Source organism: Myotis lucifugus, unplaced genomic scaffold (assembly GCF_000147115.1).
Source record: "Myotis lucifugus unplaced genomic scaffold, Myoluc2.0 scaffold_39, whole genome shotgun sequence".
Classification (NCBI taxonomy): domain Eukaryota; kingdom Metazoa; phylum Chordata; class Mammalia; order Chiroptera; family Vespertilionidae; genus Myotis; species Myotis lucifugus.
The window spans coordinates 5,159,314-5,184,064 of NW_005871087.1; the positions used below are offsets into that span (position 1 = coordinate 5,159,314).

At 37.2% G+C, this 24,751-nt stretch overlaps 1 protein-coding gene across 1 annotated transcript in view; it reads left to right on the top strand.

Moving 5' to 3' along the window:
* Nucleotides 1–5,450: 5,450 nt before the first annotated feature.
* TOP2B (DNA topoisomerase II beta) overlaps nucleotides 5,451–24,751 on the top strand; it is a 52,667-nt gene continuing 33,366 nt past the window's right edge. Inside the window, exons 1-7 of the mRNA XM_023752915.1 lie at nucleotides 5,451–5,465; nucleotides 13,836–14,006; nucleotides 15,288–15,378; nucleotides 16,644–16,707; nucleotides 20,426–20,571; nucleotides 21,410–21,507; nucleotides 22,404–22,616. Coding sequence (XP_023608683.1) covers nucleotides 5,451–5,465; nucleotides 13,836–14,006; nucleotides 15,288–15,378; nucleotides 16,644–16,707; nucleotides 20,426–20,571; nucleotides 21,410–21,507; nucleotides 22,404–22,616 — 798 coding nt within the window. The remainder of the gene's footprint in view (nucleotides 5,466–13,835; nucleotides 14,007–15,287; nucleotides 15,379–16,643; nucleotides 16,708–20,425; nucleotides 20,572–21,409; nucleotides 21,508–22,403; nucleotides 22,617–24,751) is intronic.

The window sequence follows — 24,751 nt, forward strand, 5'->3', positions numbered from 1 at the left end:
CCCGGGGAGGGGCGGGGGCCGGGGGACGGGGAGAGGGAAATCCGGTCCTCGGAGCGGAACGCGCCGGGTCGGCTTCTCCCCGCAGAACCCTCAGCTCCCCGCCCCCTTCCTTTCTTCTCTGCGCCTCCCGGAGGCTCCCGCTGCAGGAGCGTCCTGTGCACTTGAAACTTTGGGGGACGAGCCTGGCACGGGACGTGGGGCCCCGCTTCACCTTTTCCCCGCTGGTTGAGATCACGGGTGTGCTGGTGTGTCTGCGGGGGTCAGCACTTTCTCCAAATGTGGCTTCAGAAAACCCCGGAGAAGAGTGTGTGTGTGTGTGAGTGCAACCATTTCGGATGCTTTAGATAGAATCTCCAAGAAGAATAGATTTGGCGGGGAATCTGTCTACGGCCATTTACGCTTAAATGCCGCGTCTCAGGCGGTTGAAAGAGCCTTCGGATGGCTGTTTGACTGCAGTGGCTGTGCTGCGGGTCGTCCGCCCGTCTGTCCGGGCGGATGGTTCAAAGAAGCGCTCACCTGCGCTCAGCCTCGCAGGTGCAACCGGGCGGGACGGATGAATGGAGAGGGTCCCGGAGGAGACCCCAGTGGTTTGTCCCGGGAGTGGAAGGATTTCGGCGCCCAGTTCCTGCCGCGGAGGCGTAGCGGAGGGAAGACCTCGAGAGATCCAATTCCCACGGCCGATCGATAATGCGCTGGCGTTTCCCTTGCTCAGCATCGAGTTCACAGCGGGGTCATTTCCTACACGGAATAGTCCAGCTCAGCCAACTGGCTAGGTCCCCAGGAGAACGAGAGAAAAGCGTTTCATTTTTTAACCCCCACCAGGGACTTTTGAGGGACCCTCCCCTTTTTCAAAGCACTTAAGGCAACTTTCACGCCGGCATTTTTATTATTGAATTCTTCTTTATTTTCTCTGTGAGAGGGTGAGGTTTAGGTGAGTTGAGTGGCTGTCTTGACAGGTACTCTCTGTACAAAGCATGTTGCTGATGGCAGGAAAACATTTTAACCATTCATGTTTCTGTGCCAAGGTGCTTTGCAAAGTAAGTTGCCAGGCCCTTAATTGTTGAATCTCTCCGAAATTTGTAAATGACTTCAATAATGTAATACGAATAGACTAGAGGCCAGAGACATAAGATGTCATCTGACCTAAGATAATGAATGGCCCATGTGGACATTCGGGGGAGAGAGAGAATGTATAATCACAAAAAGAATGATATTTTAAAATTAACGGCCCTTACTCCTGTAACTAAAATCAAACAACTAAAAATGGACTTCGTTTGCCAGATGGTTCTCATTCACTATTTGGAAGTATTGAGGCCTGATCAGTGTTTTCTCTGAGGACCTCTGAGAAATGGTAAACATGTTGCTCCAAGATTGGATTGGTTGGCTTTCACATTTGACAGTAATATTTTAACTTATTGCTATTTAACTTTGAAGATAATGAAATAACCACCTTTTCTTTCAAACTCAGTAAGAAACTTTCCTTTGTATAAGAAATATTGGTCTCATTCAATATCAGAAAAGTTCATTTGAAACTGAAATTTATTTTTAAAAGATTTTTTTCATTATAAAACTACTAGAGGCCCAGTGCATGAGTTCGTGCACTAGTGGCATCCTTCAACCTGGCCTGCGGGATCGGGCCAAAACCGGCTCTCCAACATCCCCTAAGGGGTCCCAAATTGCGAGAGGGCGCAGGCCAGGCCGAGCGACCCCACTGGTGCACAATAGGAGCTGGGGAGGGATGCAGGAGGTTGGTCAGCTGGGGAGGGACTGCCCGAGGGCTCCAGGGTGTGTCTGGCCTGTCGCTCAGTCCCGATCAGCCAGACCCCAGCAGCAAGCTAACCTACCGGTTGGAGTGTCTGCCCCCTGGTGGTTAGTGCATGTCATAGCAACTGGTTGACTGCCCCCTGGTGGTTAGTGGGTGTCATAGCAAGTGGTTGAGCGGCCTTAGCATATTAACTTTGATTGGCTGAACGGACAACCGGGCGACTGGACACTGAGCATATTAGGCTTTTATCATATAGGATTAATATAGTAAAATAAGGAAAAGAAAAATAAGTCTTTATTTATAGATTATATCCTTTTTGTTGAATTTATTTATTAAAAAGATAATTACCCCATATGTCTACTTTAAGATTTGATGCTTGCTTTAGATTTAAGTCAGATTATATTATACCTTTATGTCTATACCATTGATGATAGACTTGTTTAGTTTTGTGGGAAATGATAGAGTGAGGTGTTTAGGAGCGTGGACATTGAAGTCAGATTGATGTAGATTCAGATCCTGTCTCCAATACATAGGCAGTGTGACTTTGCACAAGGAACTAAATCTTTCTAAGCTTGTTTTCTCATCTGTAAAATTGAGATAACATATGTAGCACTGTGCTGTGTGTAATAAATGTTTGTTTTTATTGGTGAAGTTCAGGAAATGCACAATCAGAATGATAGTTATCTTTCATAAAATATCTTTAAGCCAGAGTGAAACCAAATAGTTTCTTTGCAAGAGTTCAGGGGTTTGATGCAGTGGTCATCTGTTTCTGAAGAAGGGTAATTTGCTTTGTTGAAACTAGTGTTATGTTGCCATCTGCTTGTGGGTAACAGGAAGAAGTAAAATGGAATTAGTCCTTGACATCATTATTTTGGGGATGGGTGGGTAATGCCGTGTGTTCCTGGTATTGACTTCCGTTAAGAGGCAGGTCAGTATGTAGTGTTAACATTGTCACTGCATGAAAGTTTACATTACAATATCTGAAACCACAAAGCAAAGTGGTTTAAGATTGAGATAAACTTCTTAATAACGTATTTGCTTTGTGTTGAATTTGCAATTATCTGAAATTTTAAAAAGTGAAAATATACAGTAAAACTATTTTGAGTTAAAATAGCTATGAAGACGTCTCTGAAACAACAGTTTCTTTTTTTAATTTACTTTTATTGTTGAAAGTATTACAGATGCCCTCTTTTCCTCTCCCACTGACACAAGCAGAGTTTCTTCAATTCAATTGTAGTTTGTAAAGTTTTAATTAGTAGACCCTAATAGTCTATTTCATGCCAGTCTTTTATCATTAAGTTCTTGTAAAAAATAGATTTGTGGAAATATTAGAATACAATTAATCACTATGTGAATATTCATCCCCCCCCAGTAGTCCTCAAATTTGTTAGGCTAAAAATACTGTAAAAGAAAATATTAAGCAATAGTGTGGTGATGGCCTGGGAGGGACAGGTGCAGGATGGAGAGGTCAATGGGAAAAAACAAACAAACAAACAAACAAACAAAAAACCAGAGGGGGTATCTGTAATACTTTCAACAATAAAGTAAATTTTTTTAAAGAAATAAGAAAATATTAAGCATATGAAAAAGTGGTGGCCAGAAAAGTGTAGAGACTTTATCAATCTTCAACAATTATCAATTCAAGGTTACCCACCTTTCCCCTTCCATTATTTTGAAACAAAAAATTATATCACTGTTTGTAAATATTTCAGTATTTATTTCTAAAAGTATATCTTTTTTTAATAATATATTTTATTGATTTTTTTACAGAGAGGAAGGGAGAGAGATAGAGAGTTAGAAACATCGATGAGAGAGAAACATCGATCAGCTGCCTCCTGCACATCTCCCACTGGGGATGTGCCCGCAACCACGGTACATGCCCTTGACCGGAATCGAACCTGGGACCTTTCAGTCCGCAGGCCGACGCTCTATCCACTGAGCCAAACCGGTTTTGGCGAAAAGTATATCTTTTTTTAAAAAAAATACTAAACCACAGTTAACACTGTAGTATTTTTAAAGTAAAATTTAATGAAATATAAAACAATTTTTTTGACTGAGTATTTCTTAATTCAAGATTTGTTTTAAGAACATTGCTTTAGCCTTAGCTGGTTTGGCTCAGTGGGTAGAGTGGCGGCCTGCAGACTGAATGGTCCCAGGTTCCTTTCTAGTCAAGGGCACATGCCTGGGTTGTAAGCACAATCCCCAGTAGGTGGCATGCAGGAGGCAGTCAATCAGTAATTCCCTCTCATCATTGATGTTTCTATCTCTCTCTCCCTTTCCCTTCCTCTCTGAAATCAATAATATATATATTATATTATTTTATTTTTAAAGAACATTGCTTTAGTGGCTCATTATCACAAGTCTAATCTGCTCAGATTTTCAAAGCCAACTCTTTTATAAATTATGTGCTCTCCAAAATGAAACATATTTCAGATAGTTCTCATAGTTAGATTTATCTCTTCACAGTCTCTTGCATGTCATGTTGTGGTCATTTTTGCCTTTGCATGGTTACCTTACATCAGGAATGCCTCTTTCTCCTCTCTTTACCAGTCTAAATATTAATTACTCTTCAAGGCCACTTGAGAGTCTCACCAATCTTTTATCCTCCAGTTTATACTCCTCTTTTTCTGTTACTCTTAGGGATCATAAAATGTAAATGTCTTTCTTTTTTATGGAACTTTCATGTGTGATACTTTTGTCTTAACAATCCTATATAATAAAAGCCTAATATGCAAATTGACCAAACGGCAAATGACTGGTGGAACAACTGGTTGCTATGACGTGCACTGACCACCAGGGGCAGACGCTCAAGGCAGGAGCTGCCCCCAGCCCGCAGGCCCCAGGCCAGCCAAGGTGGGTGCCAGCCCTGCTGGTCGCCCCACAGATTGGCCCTGATTGGTCGCCACACAGATTGGCCCTGATCGCCAGCCAGGCCTAGGGACCCTATCCATACATGAATTCTGTTTACCTGGCCTCTAGTTAGATTATAAACTCCTGAAGTCAGAGACCATGTATTTTACTAGTTTGTATCCATATAGAGTTTAGCAAAGAGCTGAATCCAACCTCAGTTATTGTTACAAATTGGATAATTAATATACTTAACTTCCTGAAAATTCTTCTGTCATTATAAGAACAAGTGGTCAAGTAGCAGTGTTTTTTAGATACATTCTCAAATAACATAATAGCAGTATTTAGTAACATTTTTTATAAACTGTGCTAGCTTTTCTGAGTAGAAGTGAGAGTGTTCACCTGTATGATTCCAAATCTGTTCAGTACTTGGGTGGTAGTAGCAGTTACATTTTTCTAAGTATTTTTTTTAATAAGCCAATTTTTAAAATACAAATATGACCCAGTTTTTAAAATATTTTTATTGATTTTAGAGAGGGAGGGAGGGAGGGAGGGAGGGAGAGAGAGAGAGAGAGAGAGAGAGGGAGAAAGAAAGAGAGAGAGAGAGAGAATCTTTGATTGGCTGCCTCCTGCATGCCCCACACTGGGAATTGAGGCTGCAACCCAGGCATGTGCCCTGACTGGGAATTGAACTGTGACCTTCTGGTTCATAGGTCAATGCTCAACCACTGAGCCATGCAGGCCTATTAAGGTTATTTTTATTTAAAGAAAAGGTATAATTATTTCTATTTTCAGAGAAGGAAAAAGGGCTAGAGATTAGGTAACAAACTATTACGGCATGGCTAAGGCAAAAGTGGGTTTTAAACCAGGTTTATGTTCTTAACCAGTATTTACTCTGCCTCTTCCATTTGAAAACATTAAGAACAAAACAACTCATTTCTTATACCCTGATGTGACAGGATAAACAAAGCCTTCTGGGATATACCTATATCTTTTTTTTCTACTAACCTTTTTCTTTCATACAAAAAGTTAGGAAGTACATTTCCCTCACAGGGTATATAACTGTTGTATAGCATAATGCTCTTTAAAAGTATGGGCTATGAAATCACATCATCTGGTTTCATAATTCAGCTTCTTCTAGTACTAGCTTTGTTAGTTTTGGGAAAACACCTAACTTCTTCAGACCTTAGTTTCCTCATCTGTAAAAAGAGGATCATAATAAACGTTGACTTTAAGAAGCTCTTATGAATGTATACGGAAAATTTGAGGATGCATTGAAATTATTCATATAATTCCCATAATACTTGGCAAATAGTAAGCTCTCAAATGGGTTTTCCTCTTTTTTAAATCCAGTGATAAATTTTTTCATTTATTTTATCTCAGAGAAAGTGTATTTTTTTAAATATATTTTTATTGATTTTTTACAGAGAGGAAGGGAGAGGGATAGAGAGCCAGAAACATCGATGAGAGAGAAACATCCATCAGCTGCTTCCTGCACGCCCCCCACTGAGGATGTGCCCGCAACCAAGGTACATGCCCTTGACCAGAATCAAACCCGGGACCCTTGAGTCCGCAGGCCGGCGCTCTATCCACTGAGCCAAACCGGTTCTGGCGAAAGTGTATTTTTTAATATTAAGCAATAATCACTGTAATAACTCTAGGCATATTTCACGTACATAACAACAGCAAGGGTCATATTTAACATCCAGCATCACACATAGTTATATTTTTTTTTTTTTATGCTGGGAACTTTTAAGATCTACTCTCAGCAACTTTCAGATATACAATAAAGTACTATTAACTATAGTTGGCATACTACACATTATATAGTATACATTATACATTTTGACCACCTTGACCCCCTTTCCCCCCATTCCCCAACTCGGGCAACCACCAGTCTGTGTTCAGTATCTATGAGTTTGTTTTCTGTTTGTTTTGTTTTAGATTCTTCATAATTGAGATCATATAGGATCTGCCTTTCTCAGACTTATTTCACTTAGCATAATGACTTCCCAAGTTTATTAATATTGTCACAAATGGGGAGATTTCATTTTTTATGGCTGAATAACATTTCAGTGTGTGTGTGTGTGTGTGTGTGTGTGTGTGTGTGTGTGTGTGTGTGACATTTTCTTTATACATTCATCCATTGATGAACACTTTAGGTTGCTTCTGTGTCTTGGCTATTGTAACAAATGCTGCAGTGAGCATATATGGGGGTGCATATATCTTTTTTGAGTCAGTGTTTTCATTTTTCTTCAGATAAATACCCAGAAGTGAAATTGCTGGATCATATGGTAGTTATATTTTTAATTTTTAGAAGACAAGCCATACTGTTTTTCATAGTGGCTATACCAACTTACGTTCCCACCAGCAGTGCACAAGAATTCCATTTTCTCCACATCTTTGCCAACAATTTTATATTTCATGTTTTTTTTGGTAATAGCCTTCTAACAGGTGTGAGGTGATATTACGGTTTTGATTTGCATTTCTCTGATGCCTAGTGATACTGAACGCATTTTCATGTACCTGTTGGCCATCTGTATGTCTTTGGAAAATAACTACTCAGATTCTCTGCCTATTTTTTAAATCATATTGTTTAGGGTTTTGTTTGTTTGTCTGTATGTATTTTTTTTTTTTTTTTTGCTATTGAGTTGTATGAGGTCTTTATATGTTTTAGATATTAATCCCTTATCAGACATATGCTTTGCAAATATTTTCTTCCATTTGGTAGGTTGCCTTTCATTTTGTTAATGGTTTCCTTTGCTGTGTAGAAAGAAGCTTTTTAGTTTAATGTAGTCCCATTTATTTGTTTTTGCTTTTGTTGCCTTTGCTTTTGGTCTGAGATCCTGAAAATCATCACCAATACTGATCTCAGGGAGCTTACCATCTGTGTTTTCTTCTAGGAATTTTATGGTTTCAGGTCTTACATTCAAAGTCTTTATTCCATTTTGAGTTGATTTTTGTTTGATTATTGTAAAAAATGCCATTGGAATTTTAATAGGGATTGCATTGAATCTGTAGTTCGCTTTGGGTAGTATGGGCATTATAACAATACTAGTAGCCCGGTGCACGAAATTTGTGGATGGGGTAGGGGGTGTTCCTCAGCCTGGCCTGCACCCTCTCCAATCTGGGACCCCTCAAAGGTTGTCCTACTGCCGGTTTACAGGGATCGAGCCTAAACCGGCAGTCAGACATCCCTCTCGCAATCCGGTACTGCTGGCTCCTAAACACTCACCTGCCTGCCTGCCTGCCTGGTTGCCCCTAACCACTCTGTCTGCCGGCCTGCTTCCCCCTAACTGCCCCCGCCGCCGGCCTGCTTGCCCCCAAATGCGCCCCCCCCGCCAGCCTGATCACCCCCAACTGCCCCTCTGCTGGCCTGCTCACCCCCACCTTCCCTCCCCACTGGCTTGCTCGCCCCCAACTTTCCCCCTGCTGGCCTGCTCACTCCAAACTGCCCCCCCCCCCACTGTCCTGATCACCTCCAACTGACCCCCCCTGCTGGTCTGCTTACCCCCAACGGCCCCGCCCCCACCAGCCTGATCACCCACAACTGCCCTCCCCTCTTGGCCTCTAACCTCCTCTATCTCGGCCCCACCACCATTGCTTTGTCCAGAAGAACGTCCGGAAGGTCTCCTGGAAGGTCTCCCAGTCTAATTAGCATATTATCCTTTTATTAATATAGATTAATTCTTCCAATCCATGAGCACAGAATATCTTTCCATTAATTTGTGTCTTCTTCAGTTTTATTTATTTTTCATTTTTGTTTTTTATTGTCTCATAATTTTTAGTGCATAGGTCTTCACCTTCTTGGATAAATTTATTCCTAGGTAGTTTATTCTTTTTTGATGTAGTTGTAAATTGGGTTGTTTTCTTACTTTCTTTCTGATAGTTTGTTATCAGTGTACAGAAACACAACAGATTTTTGTATATTGCTTTTGTATTCTGCAACTGTAACTGAATTCATTGATTAGTTCTAATAGTTGTTTGGTGAAGTCTTTATCATCTGCAAATAGTGATAGCTTAACTTTGTCCTTTCAGATTTGGATGCCTTTTACAGAAAATGTATTTTTATTTTATATTCACAGTGGACATTTTAGCATTTCTTATCCTCTCAAGTATCCCTCATCTTCCATATTTCTCCTTGTCCCTGTCTTTGGAAAGACATTTCTAGAGGAGCATAGACGGAAGACAAATAGATAGTTTTTGTTTTCATTAACGATGGTTAGATAACATAACCCTTGCTATTGTTATATAGGTAAAATATGGCTAAAATGGATATTAAGCATGGCAGTTTTGAGGGAGAAAAGAGGAGAAGATGATACAAAAAGGTAATGGAAGTCTGTGGGGAGCCTATAGAACAGGGGTGCGGAACCTTTTTTTTTTTTGCCAAGGGCCATTTGGATATTTAAACATAATTTGCTTAATATAATTCACTTAGTATAAATGTATGTTGCTATGTAAAAAGCTCCAAGATTTACTGAATTTCTAGTTCTGCCTGCAGTTGCCTTGGAAGGGCCAGACCAAATGATTTCAGGGGTTTTTACTACCCCTGGGCTGGATGTTCCCACCCCTGCTAGAAGATACAAGAGACTTGTTGCTAAAGCTTTTGCTGGTCCCACTCTTGTTTGCTTGGGGATGGTGAGATTTCTGTGCTGAGTATGTGAATGAGTGACTCAGTTTCTTTTTAGCACCAACTGGCAGGCCATCTCCATCTCCTTTCACCTCTTTGGTAGAAATTTATTCTCCTTAGGAAAACAGGAACTGTGGGTGATTGCCCCAAATTGCTATATTTTAGGTGGCAACTCTGTGCAAGAAAAACACTTTCATTTTACAAAATAATCTTGTTATATACTCATTCTAAAATAAGAAGTTTGTTTTATTGGAATGTTTTTTCTGGTAGTTGAGAAGTATTCTTGATAAAGGTTGAGTTGGGTATATATGAAATCTATATTCTTTTACTAGGAGTTAGCAGTATTGCAAAAGTCCTATAAGATAGATTAACATTTAAAAAAAGATTTAATATATTATTTTGATGTTTTGTTATAATTTAAAAGTCCCTGATAATGTATTGTTTAATTTGGCAGCCAGTTTTTGAACCTTAGAAAAACTTAATTATGGTATCATCATATGTGTAAATCACAAAGAATAGAATTAAAACAACTATTTTAGCTCTCTGAAGGATATTTATCTTAATATGGGATGGGATTGCTTAACATTTTATTGTCTTTAATTTACCTGGGAATGAAAATGTGACCCTAATCCTATCTAATAAAGAGGTAATATGCAAATTGACCATCACACAAGATGGCTGCCCCATGTGGTCAAAGATGGCCACCACGAGATGGCCAGCAGGGGAGGGCAGTTGTGGGTGGACCAGGCCTGTGGGAAGGGAAGTTAGGGGTGACCAGGCCTGCAGGGGAGGGCAGTTGGGGGGAATCAGGCTGGCAGGGGAGGGCAGTTAGGGGCGACCAGGCTGGCAAGGGAGGGCAGTTAGGATGACTGGGCCAGCAGGGGAGGGCAGTTGGGGGTGACCAGGCTGGCAAGGGAGGGCAGTTAGGGGTGACCAGGACGGCAGGGGAGGGCAGTTAGGGGCAATTGGGCTGACAGGGGAGCAGTTAGGCATCGATCAGGCTGTCAGGGAAGTGGTTAGAGGCAATCAGGCAGGCAGGCAGGCAGGTGAGGGGTTGGGAGCCAGCAGTCCTGGGTTGTGAGAGGGATGTCCGACTGCCCATTTAGGCCCAATCCCATCAGGCAGTCGGACATCCCTCGAGTGGTCCCAGATTGGAGAGGGTGCAGGCTAGGCTGAGGGACACACACACACACACACACACACACAAATTTTATACACCGGACTTCTAGTTTCTTAGATTCCAGTGTAATTGGGTGCTGGTATTATTTATTACTATAAACAGTTTGGTAATTTAACCACCCAACAAGTAAAATAAATTACAAATAAACTTAAATAATGCTATCAGTTTTTATCAAACTTTGATGAAAGATTATTTGGAATGCTTTTGGTAACTGATTTTTTAAAAAGACATATTGTTAATTTTTAGTTAATGTGGAATACTTAAGTGTAATTATGATAGTACTATATATCATTACTATGAATGTATAAGAAAAAGAAAAGGTTAAATTATTTTGAATCCAAAAATCCTTCTTTTCAATATTTAAAATGACTATAATTCTTTTAGCTTACAGTATCAAATATATTGCTCTCCTTTATCATCTGTGGGATTGAGCATGCTTTTTATAAACATGTACATGAGAGTTTGCTGGTCTTTTTTTGTTCAGATTAATTTTTTGATCTTTTTTTCTGAATATTATCAGTAACTGTTAAAATTGAAAAGCTACTCAGGGTGACCTTTTCTTTTTCTTTTTTAAAAGATAAAGATAGTAATAATTACATTTGGTGGTGAACATATTTTTTCTCACTTAATTTCTCTGTTCTTAGGCTGATGTTGTTTGTGTTCATACCTGTTCTAGGGATGGGACCTTCCACTGAATGGGAAGGGAGAGGGAAACTGCCCTCTCTTGCTTTACCCCCAGACTTTGATTTTTAATGGCCAGCCCACTACTTAGGAGGCAGCTTTACTAATAAACAGGAGCTGAAAGAGACCATCATTCTAGGTTTCTGTAAGAAAAACATATAGACTTCTCAGGAGAAAACCTTTTTTTATTGCTCATGAGCCAGTGAGCATTGCAAACTACCATTTGTTTAGAATGGGAAAGTAAGACAAATTTGACGGCACTGTTAATTTCTGCTTTCTACTCTGTCAAGGCTGCCAATCTTGGGTTTCACTTACCTTTTTGCCTAGATTCTAGTTAGAAAGTTGGGACAGCAGAAGTAATAAGAAGGTATAAACAGTGCCTTGGGAAAAAAGAAACTTTCTGTTTTTTTTCTAGCTTAATTACGTTTTTATGTGGATAGGTTAATAAGATTTAAAATACGTCTATATATATTCATTGTAGAAAATGAGAAAGTGTGTATCAGAAGATGAAAATGGCCAATATTTCTGTTTCTCAGATAATTTTTATTGATATTCTGTGGATATATTTTAATTTTTTTTCTGATGAATATGGGTTCATTTTAATATACACTTTTGTAACTTTGTTCACTAAACAGTATAGTTTTAATAGACTATAATTTAAAAATATTTGTCATAATTTTCAATAAAAATTATAGAAATAGAAGTTTATAATTAACAGATATATTTTGGTATGGGTAACTAAAAATATTTACTCCATAAAATATCCACGGTAAAGATTTATATGAAGTTTTAGAAAATATTCAATATCATAATTGAGTTGATTTGGAATGTGTACAAAGACCTCAAAATGTCTGTTTTATTATGATATTCTATAAATAATGTGTATTCCTTAATGCTTTCAATTACTTTAAATAGAATTGTACCTCTGTTTCTTCAACTCTTGTCATGTGATATTTAGGAAAAGATATTTTGGCATAAAAATGTTTTAAATACATGGTCACACTTATTTTCTAACTATGTATATGCAGAGGTGGGCAAAAGTAGCTCTATACTTGTGAATACGTGAAACAGTTTATCGTATTATTTTTTTTTTCCATACAAACAATTGAAACCTACTTTTGTGAGTCTGTGAAACACAGAGTTTATTCTTGTATTATTTATTAATTGTATTTTCCACATTTCTCATTTTCATGTATCCATTTGGGAGGTGGTGGTGGCCATTGGTAGTAAAGGGTTGTGGAGAAAGTTATAAATTCTTTTTTTAAAAAATTTAACATTTTTATTAATATCTACTAATATATATATAAAAGTCTAAGTGACCGACTGTACCTTTGTCTGACTGTCCGACCGGCTGGTACATACGTGCACTGCCAATTTAAAAATAAACATTGGCTCGTGCATGCGCGATACATATAAAGCTCTTGCTGGCATCAATCATACGCATGTGTTTCAATCTGTCATTGTTGAATGTGAATTTGGTTGTTTTTATATCATGTCTTTGTTGTTATATCAAGTTGTTGTTTATTAATCAATTTATATATTATTTTCATATACATTTTACTAATTTTCTTTCATCTCCGACACTTCTATTATAGAGAAAGGGCAAATAGTGATATTAAAATATTTCTTCTAATTTCCTTTCAATGTGCATGAATCCATGCACTGGGCCTCTAGTTTCCTATAATGGTTAGAATCAGGATCACCAAACTCTGCCTCCTTGGAATTAGAGAGAAACTGGAATCATAGGGTGTCTCAGTAATGGGGCACCTATCACTGAAATGTAAGGAATATGGCATAACCTGCAAAAGTGAGGAATTTAACATTTTGTAAACCATGTTTAGTGTTTATTCTCAGCCATATCAGTATATACTAACTACGTAGGTTACTATTTTATTTAAGGTACTTTTGCCCACTCTTTACCATAATCTTCAGTAGTTAATGGCAAGGAACTTAATTTGGAAGTTTTTGGGACCTTTGTAGCCAGCCAGGTTCAGTCATTGTAAACTTGTAACCTGATCAGAACTCACATTTCTTGGGTAGTTTTGAGAACTAGAAAAATTATGTTGATTATCTTACAGAATTAGGAGATGTTTATATTTCTGGATTGAATATAGGTAGGCTGTCCTAGTTCCTCTGGTGAATATGTGTACCTACTTTTTGGGCTCAGTCAAAACTGCAGTTTCATACTATCCTATATAATAAAGAGCTAATATGCTAATTAGACCAAACAGCAGAATGACTTTCCAGACGACCTTCTGGACTAAGCCAGTGGGGCTGCGAGGGCCGAGCCCCTTGCACGAATTTCGTGCATTGGGCCTCTAGTATTATAAAAAGAACTAAACTGTCAGTAAATATGCTGTTCTCTCTTTTTTTTAAAAAATATATTTTATTGATTTTTTTACAGAGAGGAAGGGAGAGGATAGAGAGTCAGAAACATCGATGAGATAGAAACATCAATCAGCTGCCTCCTGCACATCTCCTACTGGGGATGTGCCCGCAACCCAGGTACATGCCCTTGACCGGAATCGAACCTGGGACCCTTGAGTCCGCAGGCCGATGCTCTATCCACTGAGCCAAACCGGTTAGGGCTATGCTGTTTTCTTAGGACTTAAAAATCAGTGAGCCTGAAAAATAAGTTTTCTTTTCAACAGCAAAATTATGTCATGTGTCCATACACATTTTAGTTTACCCCTTGGTAGGTTATTTAAATTTGATTTTTTGGTTAATTTTAGACTCTTTTTGATCAGAACAATGCTGCAAAAAAAGAAGAGTCAGAAACTGCAAACAGAAATGATTCTTCAAAGAAGTTGTCTGTTGAGAGAGTGTATCAGAAAAAGACACAACTTGAACACATTCTCCTTCGTCCTGATACATACATTGGGTCAGTGGAACCATTGACACAGGTAATTATTTTTAAATTTTATTGGAATTAGGAGATGTGTATTTATATCTACTCTAATAAAATGTTTATGATTATATACTTTGTAAGTACATATTTTCTTGTTTCTGTGGCCATAAGCAAAATAAGGAGAGGGATTTAAGAGAGGTAGAAATGTCCTCATTTCTTCCTAGAGATTAAAAGAGAAAACTAGGAGATAAAAACTATCAGAGGTAAGAAGTATATCAGAGGTAAGAAGTATATCAGAGGTAAGAAGTATATCAGAGGTATACCAGAAGTATAGAGTAAAATGGTATTAAATGAACTTAAAAAAAATGTTTAAGTTTATGCATGCTGGGGTTTACAGACACTTCAAGTCAGCGGTTCTCAACCTGTTGGTCGCGACCCCTTTGGGGGTCGAACGACCCTTTCACAGGGGTTGCCTAAGACCATCGGAAAACACATATATAATTACATATTGTTTTTGTGATTAATCACTATGCTTTAAGTATGTTCAATTTGTAACAATGAAAATTCATCCTGCATATCAGATATTTACATTACGATTCATAACAGTAGCAAAATTACAGTTATAAAGTAGCAACAAAAATAATTTTATGGTTGGGGGTCACCACAACATGAGGAACTGTATTAAAGGGTCGTGGCATTAGGAAGGTTAAGAACCACTGCTTTAAGTTCTAGAATTTATACATGCACACTAATGACTAAATGCTTACTATGGACTTGGTTTACACATTATCTTGTTTGATTTTAACAATTTTGGGAAGAAGGTGCTGCTGTCTCTATTTTATAGATGAGGACACTGAAGTTTAAATAAAGTACCTTTCTCAGATCTATAACTAGTAAGAGCTAGGATTCCAAGCTAGATCTCTTTGATACCAAAGTCATGCTGTGTTCATATTATTTTACTTTGGGCTCCTTATACAATAGGAAAATACATAGCTTGAAGTGAAAGTGTAAAGTAAATATAAGATATTTCCATTTTCTTTCTATTTTATTTAAATACTATTTATAACAATTCTTGGTGCCTTATATTAAAGCTAACTTTTATGGATAAGATACATATGCTACAAAATGAATAATTTTCAGTTTTGAGGTTATTAAATTGATTGTAAATATAATGACATTGTAACTGAAGTAGTATATGTTATTTTGTTGTTGTTCTTGATATTTACTTTGAAGGTCTACGTTTTTACAATATAAATGACAAATGTGGGTTTATACTATAAAATTGATGGTAAACACTTTTTACTTCATCAGTCCTTTTGAATTTTTCCCAACACAGCTAATGTGGGTGTATGATGAAGATGTAGGAATGAATTGCAGAGAAGTTACCTTTGTGCCAGGTTTATACAAGATCTTTGATGAAATCTTGGGTGAGTACTTGCTTAAGATTTGATGCAGTTGTTTCTACTAATGTCATTATAATGTCCCTATATAAGGCCAGACTTATAGTATAAATTTTAAAGGCAAATCTTTTTTATGCTGAATATAAATATTCTTCAGAAAATTTAAATAATTTGCTGTAATATCTGCTTATCATATCTTTGTGTTTTAATTGTTCATTTGTAAAATGGATGTGTTATATTTAATTAGTAATCCCAAAATTGGTCTGTGGTCCTGGATATGCAATAATCTGGGAGTTGCTTAAATCCCAGTCACCTGGGGGCATATTAAAGTAGAGATTATAGGGCCTGTACCTTGCAGATTCAGTGAGTTTGAGGTAAAAAGTTTTTCACCAACAAATTCAGTATTTCTGTTGGGTAGAAAGGTTAACAACCTTTGTTCTGAATTATCTCTTTTCTCTCCAAGTCACGTCATTAATCAAATCACAGTGAAATGCATAGTCTAATTGACTCGTAGGAGATGCTTGCACTTGGGATATGTTTTTAGCCAAGGACTTTGTAGAGACTGTGCTCTGCCTCCTTATCAGTGCCAATTGAGATTTCCTAGATAACAGAGTTGCCTGGGTCTGAGCTTCTTCCAGAGGGTCTTTGGGAAGAGGATAGGAGAGTAAAACCCGTTACTTAAGTTTTGTTTCTTTCACTATTGCCTCCCAACTCTACATCCAGTTTTACTTTTAGGTATTTAGTTAGGAACATACTCCTTCTATAATTGAAGTTTAATTTGACAGCCAGCTTGTGTTCAAATTTACCGAAACAGCGGTTAATGTATACAAATATATTATTATCAATTATAGTGCATAGGATTTAGAGATTTCTGAGGATGCTAAAGACTTTGCCCTTGTTATTAAAAAAACAACTGATTGGTTTTAGCTCAATCTGTCTATAAAATCACTAGTTTATTGATGAGCAAGAGAAAGTAGTTATTTGTTACCAAGATAAAATATAATTAAATCTAACAGCAGATGTTTGCTCTTATTTAATTTGTTTTTATATAATACAAAATTTTCCCCCTTCATTGTTTTGTAATAGAAGACATGACAGTAATTTGGTATGCTATAAAATTTAACAATATTATTTAGAAAATAAGGTTTTGTATTAGATATTATCAGTAATTATTTTTATTAAATATTACCATATGTAAATGTTTATATTAAGTTCGATGCACATGCAGTTGTGTCCATGTATTTATTTGTATACTGCATATTTCATTACTCATTGGATATTTAATTTTGTAGTTAATGCAGCTGACAATAAACAGAGGGATAAGAACATGACCTGTATTAAAGTTTCTATTGATCCGTAAGTATATTTCAAGTTTAATTTTTTATGTTAAGTTGTTTTATGCAGATAGTCCCCAACTTATTAATATTCCTCAAGAATAATGTATGCAGTTAGTACTCCTTAGTTTCCCTATTGCTTGAGACCTTGCAAATTTTGCTTTTTTTTTTTTAGCTAGAATGTTATGATTTTTTTCCCCAAAGCACTTTCTTATGTGAGCTCTTGGAGATCATTTTTCTTCCTCCTTGATGCTGTGGTTGCTGTTTCAGCTGCTGGAGTAATTACTCACTTCTTAACTTTGCTTTGGGACCCAATGCTTGGGCTATTGCCAGTATTATTCCAGTTACATTATAAGTAAATTTACTTTTCATGACCTGCATTTGGATTTTTTCATTATTTATAAAATCATTTGTAAATTAGGAACTGCTGGTATAATAAAATATATGCCAGTTGTTCAGCTAATTAGATCGCACCATGGTGGTTTTGTTTTTGAGGACTGAAAATAATGAAGTTTTTTGAGATTCTATATCTTTTTTAAATCCTCACGAGAGGATATATGTTTTTTAAATTTAATTTGAGAGAGAGGAGGAGGAAGAGAAAGAGAGAGAAACATTAAGGTGAGAGAGAAACAGAAATTGGTTGCTTTTCTTTCTTTTTCTTTTTAAAATATGATTATTGATTTCAGAGAGGATGGGAGAGGGAGAGAGAGATAGAAACATCAATGAGGGAGAATCATTGATAGGCTGCCTCCTGCACACCCCCTATTGGGGGTTGAGCCCGCATCCTGGGCATGTGCCCTGACTGGGAATCAAACCTGGGACCCTTCAGTCTGCAGGTCGATGCTTTAGCCACTGAACCATACCAGCCAGGGCTCGGTTGCTTTTCATAGTACCCCAACTGGGGATCAAACTACAATCCAGTTATGTGCCTTGACCGGGAATCAAATCGGTAATCTTTTGGTGCATGTGATGGTACTCTAACCAACTAAATGAGTGACTCCGTCAGGCTTTTTTTAAAGTTTATTTTCTCTGCTCTTAATTGAAATATATCAAGCCCTGGCCAGATGGCTCCGTTGGTTGGAGTGTCTTCTGTACACTAAAAGGTGGCAGGTTAAATTCTCTGTCAGAGCACATGTGTAGGTTGCAGGGTCGATCCTCGGTCAGGGTGCATATGGGAGGCAACTGATCGATGTTTCTGTCTCATGTAGCTCTCCCTCTATCTCCAAAAATCAATTTTAAAAAATGATACAAAATTTTAGTTTTTGTGATTTACTTACTTATTTATTTAATTAATTTCCTCTTGAATCTTTGAATTTCAATTTGGCTTTTATAACAACACTAGAGCCCTGGTGCATGGATTCGTGCACTGGTGGGGTCCCTTGGCCTGGCCTGAGCCCTCTTGCAATCTGGGACCCCTTTGGGGATGTTGGACTGCTGGTTTTGGCCTGATCCCCACAGGCGAGGCTGAGGGACCCCACTCGTGCATGTGCACTGGACAGGTTTCGGCCCGATCCCTGCAGACCCCAACGGTGCACGAATCTATGCACTGGGCCTCTAGTATGCATATAAAATCTTTGGTTAATCTCTTCCTGCCCTCCCCTCTTCTCCCTTCCCTCTGAGATTCATCAGTCTGTTCTATGTTTCCATGCCTGTGCATTGAGCATCTGCCCCCTGGTGGTCAGTGCACGTCATAGCTACTGGTCGAACGGTCACTTAGGCTTTTATATATATAGATTTTTTAAGTTGTAATAATTATTTCTAATAACTATTAAGAGATTAAGTTATGTATATAAACATGACACAGTGTCTAAGAATAATTCTGACTCAGATTGCAAATGGTAGCTTTTTAAGCCAATTGTCAGTGTTGATTATGAAGATAATTTTTTTTGCAAATTTGGATCTTAAAAGGGTAAAGGAATCATAGTATATGCTACTCAGAACAACAGGGTAGGCTGCCTGGCTGGTGTGGCTCAGTGGTTGAGTGTCAACTCATGAACCAGGAGGTCATGGTTCTATTACTGGTGGAGGCACATGCCAGGTTGCGGGTTTGATCCTCAGTAGGGGGCATATGGGAGGCAGCAGTCAGCCAATCGATGATTCTCATCATTGATGTTTCTGTCTCTCTCCCTCTCCCCTTTTCTCTCTGAAATCAATAAAACATTAAAAAAACAAGACACAAGAAAACAGGGTGGCAACATTTTCCATCAGGATTACTGCCTATATGAGCTTCTGTTAGCTCTATTCCAGTGATGGTGAACCTGGGACATGTGTGTCAGAGGTGACACGCGAACTCATTTTTTTGGTTTTTCTTTGCTAAATGGCATTTAAATATTTAAAATAAATATGAAAAATATAAGTCTTTGTTTTACTATGGTTGCAAATATCAAAAAATTTCTATATGTGACACGGCACCAGAGTTAAGTTAGGGTTTTTCAAAATGCTGACACGCCGAGCTCAAAAGGTTCGCCATCACTGCTCTATTCTATACAATTCAGGGCTAAAATGTATAGTTTTTTTGTGATAGAAAAATATAAAAAGACCTAAAATTGATAATATCTACATATTATAAAACCACTAAAATTAGTTTATGACAATGATTGCCACAATACAAACAGCTCTCTAATATTTAGCAACAGAATAGAATACAGTTCAAGCTGCCCATCCTATTTTCATCTGTACAGCTACAGTAGTTAGGTAACAAATGAAAATGACTATGGCTGCTGGCTCTTAAGAGCTTGTGGTTGACAAGTGGTATACTGGTAGAATGAAGCAGGAAGATCATGGCTAATTTATCCTATATCCTATATAAAAGTGTAATACACAAATTGACTGAATGGCAGAACAACCGGTCGCTATGATGTGCACTGACCACCAGGGGGCAGACGCTCAATGCAGAAGCTGACCCCTGTTGGTCAGTGCACTCCCAAAGGAGGAGCACTGCTCAGCCAGAAGCCAGGCTGAGGGCTGGTGAGCGCAGCAGCGGTGGCGGGAGCCTCTCCCACCTCTGCTGCAGGCGGGTGGTAAGGAGCCAGGGGTCCTGGACTGTGAGAGCCCCGGACTGCAAGAGGGATGTCCCCCAGGGTTCCTGGACTGCAAGAGGGCGCAGGTTGGGCTGAGGGAACCCCAGTGCACGAATCTCATGCATCGGGCCTCTAGTGTTAAAAGAAAACGGAATCTCTGGCTGACTTCTTACTGTAAAAGCTTCACTGCTTTTTACTGTTTTTTGGGAAGTTGAGAAGAGCTTCTTTTCCTGAGAAATTTTGCACTATTACTTGCAGATCTTAGTGATCCTAATTAGAGATACAAATGTGTGTCCTCAGTAAGTATGTTCTGGAAAGATGAGTGAGTGTCTTTCAATTAGTAATGACTGATGTTTTGCTCATAATCAGGTTTATTCTGTTTTTTTCTTTTCTTTTTTTTGTTAATCCTCATCTGAGGATATTTTTCCATCGATTTTTAGAGAGAGTGGAAAGGAAGGGGAGAAACAGAGAGAGAGAAACATTGATTTGAGAGAGACACATCAATTGGTTGCCTTCTGTGGGCCTCGACCAGGGCTGGGGATGAGCCTGCAGCCGAGGTATGTGCCCTTGACCGGAATCGAACCTGGGACTCTTCAGTCCATGGCCAATGCTCTATCCATTGAACGATACTGGCTAGGGCTATTCTATATTACTTTACTTTTGATGGAAATAAATGTTTTTAAACTATTTAAGCCCTAATCTCTGTTTGTTTATTTATAGTGAATCTAACATTATAAGCATTTGGAATAATGGGAAAGGCATTCCAGTAGTAGAACATAAAGTAGAGAAGGTTTATGTTCCTGCATTAATTTTTGGACAGCTTTTAACATCCAGTAACTATGACGATGATGAAAAAAAAGTAACAGGTAAAGAAAGTCTAAATGGCTGGTTAGATATTTTATTAAAAAATATTGCTCTCAACATAAAGCTCTTATTATTCCTATATAAAATATTACAGAAGAGGAAACCTGTGTAGTTTTGTTGTGAGAAAAATTCTTTTCAAAATTAATATCTATGAAAAACTATCCTGTATAAGTATTGTCTTGATTATACCCTGCCAGATACTTTGAAAGCTTAATTTATAGTACATTGATTTATGTTAGAACTCCTGAAACTCTAACCAGGATGACAGTTGAGTTTTGAATTACTGATGAAAGTAAGATGTATGATTCCTATATATGTGAGCTTGGTATTGCATAAACACTATGCCTTTTGGTATCAGTTAAATTACTTTTAAACTGTTTTCTTTAAGAGAGTTAAGATTGAAAATTAGACTCTGTAAATAGAGTTGAAAATGCTTTGACCAACCAAATGTCTTATTATGTTAACTAAGTAGGTTGATACTGTTTTCTTTTGTGTGTTTAAAACCAAAGACTAAAAATTTGTAATAGAGAAGTGACTTCGATAGAAAGTTTAAATTTCATACTCATATATTTACTGGATTATAGGAGATACCAAGCTTACTTTAAAAAAGTGTGATGAAGATAATGAATGTACAAAATACATACTTTAATTATATATATGCTAAATTTTAATTGTAATTTTCTTTAAATGAAAAAGTTTGTATTCTGAAATATTCAGTTGATGATAGTTAAGGTAGTGCAGTAAGTAAAACTTACTGCAACAGACCTGTCCTATGGTAGGTAAGTTAAAGTTCTTTAACATCATTTTCTTTAAACCTTTCACATTTAATTGTTCTTACAGGTGGTCGAAATGGTTATGGTGCAAAACTTTGTAATATTTTCAGTACAAAGTTTACAGTAGAAACTGCTTGCAAAGAATACAAACATAGTTTTAAACAGGTATGATAAATATGTATCTAATTGCTTTTTAAAAATAATCATGCTTTGTTGCTTTGCTAAGATAATACCTTAGGTAAATTGCAATGACACACACACACACACACACACACACACACACACACACACTCTTAAGTGTTAAGCATGTCATCATAGTATAAAAGACTTTAGAATGTCTGGGAGATTTTATATAAGCCTGTCTTTCTCCTATTCCCTTAAAATAAAATGCTTTAACAGACTTTTCTTTGAGCATTGTAAAGCTTTAGTGAAAATGCCCTGAACTTCAAAGATAATTGAAATATATCCACTTTGGATGTTTAAAACTTCCTCATCTATAATAATAAAAGCGTAATATGCTAATTAGACCGGATGTCCTTCTGGGGCTGTGAGGGAAGCCTGGGTGCCAGCGGCCAGAGTGAAGCCCGGGTCCTGGGTGCCAGAGGGAAGCTGGTGCTGGCAGCCGGGGGAGGGAAGGCCTACTCTGGCACAATTTTTGTGCATTGGGCCTCTAGTTGATTCATGAAATTAATATTTTAAAATTTTATTTTACTCTTGTATGCCTTTGAAAATAGAGTGAAATTTTACATAAGGTAAATAAATTTCTCAGTAAAGCATAATACCTTATTTTTGTAAAATTCTATATAGTCGTGATGAAAAACTTAGGATATTTTATTAACTATGTATCAAGTTGTGCAATTTATTTTGGTTATTTTCAACATGAGATTGTTATAATAATATTTTAAATTTTTTAATCTTTAATACCAGGCTCAAAGATTTGTTAGGTTTGTTGTTTGGCTGAAAAATGTATATAGTTGTGGTAATTGTATTTCATGAGCTGAGTCTTTACGTATTATAAAATATAGAAACATAGAAATATTTGAATGTATTTTCTTTTAAAGACATGGATGAATAATATGATGAAGACTTCTGAAGCCAAAATTAAACATTTTGATGGTGAAGATTACACATGCATAACATTCCAACCAGATCTGTCCAAATTTAAGATGGAAAAACTTGACAAGGATATTGTGGCCCTCATGACCAGAAGAGCTTATGATTTGGCTGGTTCATGCAAAGGGGTCAAGGTCATGTTTAATGGAAAGAAATTGCCTGTAAGTATCTTCTAAAATAGTTAATGCTTTGTTATTTTGTAGATATCTTATAGTTAGATGTTTTAAAATCTAATATCATTACCTTTTTCTTTTAACGTATATTTCAGTGATTCAATTTAAACTGATTATTGATATATTTGGATTAAAACATCTTGCTAGCTGTTTTCTATTCATTGTATTTGTTCTTTGTTTCGTAATTCCTTTTATTCAACCTTCTCTGGTTTTAATTGAGCATTTTTTAATGATTCCATTTTATCACCTCTGTTTAGTTATACATTTTTTTAAAAACTTTTTTAGTGTTTGCCCTAGGTTTTACAATTTCATTTATAAATACTTTGAGTCTACCCTCAAATAATTGATCACTTAATCTGTAGTGAAAGGACTTTATAACAGTGTATCTTCAGAATCTTCCTCCCATTTCTTGTGTCATTACCATCATACATTTCATTTTTACACATGCTATAAACACCAGAAGAAGAATGACAACGAGGCAGAAGAAACATTTGAGAAAATGATTGCAGAAAGTTTTCACAGTTAGTGACGTCATTGTTAATGCTTTAAGCATTCAGTTATCTCTTAGAGAAATTAAAAATACAATACCTACATTCACTCCATTTCCAGTGCTCTTAATTTCTTGGCATAGATTTAAGTTTCTGATTTTAATCACATTCCTTTTGCCTGGAGATCTTCCTTTAACATTTTTGTAGGGCATTTTTGCTGGTAATAAATTCTCTCAGGTTGTGTTTGTCTGAGAGTCTTTGTTTCCCTTCACTTTCAAAGACAATAGAAATTTCACAGGATACAGAATTTGGGGTTGACATTTCTTTTTCTTTCAATACTTAAAGATGTCACTCTGTTGTCTTCTTGCTTGCATGGTTTCTGATGAGAAGTCTGCTGTAGTTCATATCCTTCTTCCTCTGTTGGTAAGGTGTTTCATTTTCCTCTGGCTGCCTTGAAGATTTTCTCTTTGTCTTTGTTTTCTTTGAGTATGATATGCTTAGGTGTGTATATGGGTTTTTGTGTGTGTGTGTGTTTTTTTGCATTTATTCCGTTTGGTGTTTATTGTCTGTTACTGATCTTGGAAAATTTTGGCCATTATTTCTTCCAATATTTCTTTTGTGCTGTTTTTTCTTTGTCTTCTGGTATTTCATTTATGCACATGTTATACTACTTGGTATTGTTCTAAGCTCTTGGATGTTTTGCTCTGCTTTCTTCATTCTTTTTCTTTGTGTTTCAGTTTTTTAAGTTCTATTGCCCTATTTTTAAAGATGAAGTGGTATTTTAATTACTTTATGCCCTCTTTTAATTTTAATGATTTTTTTCTTTATTGTGTCAAGTTTACGATGAGCCTGCTGAAGGCATTCTCTATGTCTTCTGTTTTTGATTCCTGGCATTTCCATTTGATACTTCCTTACAGCATCCATCTCTCTGCTAAAGTTGCATGTTGCCTACCTTCTCCATTAGAGCCTTTAACATATGAATCATAGTTATTTTAAATGCCCTATCTGGTAGTTAAAATACCTGTGACATAATCTGAGTTTGATTCTGGTGATTGCTTTATCTTTTCAGATTGTTTTTTCTTGCCTTTTGGCATGCCTTATAAGTTTTTGTAGAAAAACAGCTATGTTGTATAGTGTAGATATGGAGTAAATAAGCTTTAGTATGAGGATTTATGTTAATTTATATAGGAAATGGGATGTGTTTGCAGTTTGTTGTTGTAGTTACTGGTGTTGAGGTTTGTTGTTGCTATAAGCAACAGAGACTTCAAATTCTTCCTTGTTCTTATTTTTTTCTCTTTGATTTGGGCCTTCCTTTTGAGCTGCCCCTCAAGGAGGCTGTCTCTTGTAGCTCTGCCAGCTGAAACCCACTATTATTATTGGAGGCCTGTTAGCATGGTAGTAGGTTACTTATGTCTGATAAAGTTTCAGATTGGAGTACACAATGGGCCTGTGTATTTAGCCTTTACAAATATGTCTGTTCCTCTTCTAGAGGCAGAGATTTTTCCTTTGCCCTCTATTCTTTTCCCTAGTTGCAGCAGGTATCTGTCAGTATTCTCATTCAGTATTCTTGAGGCTTCCTGCTCTGCAGAATGCCTTTAAAAAAAACAAAACTTAAATGATTAAGGGGTGGGATGG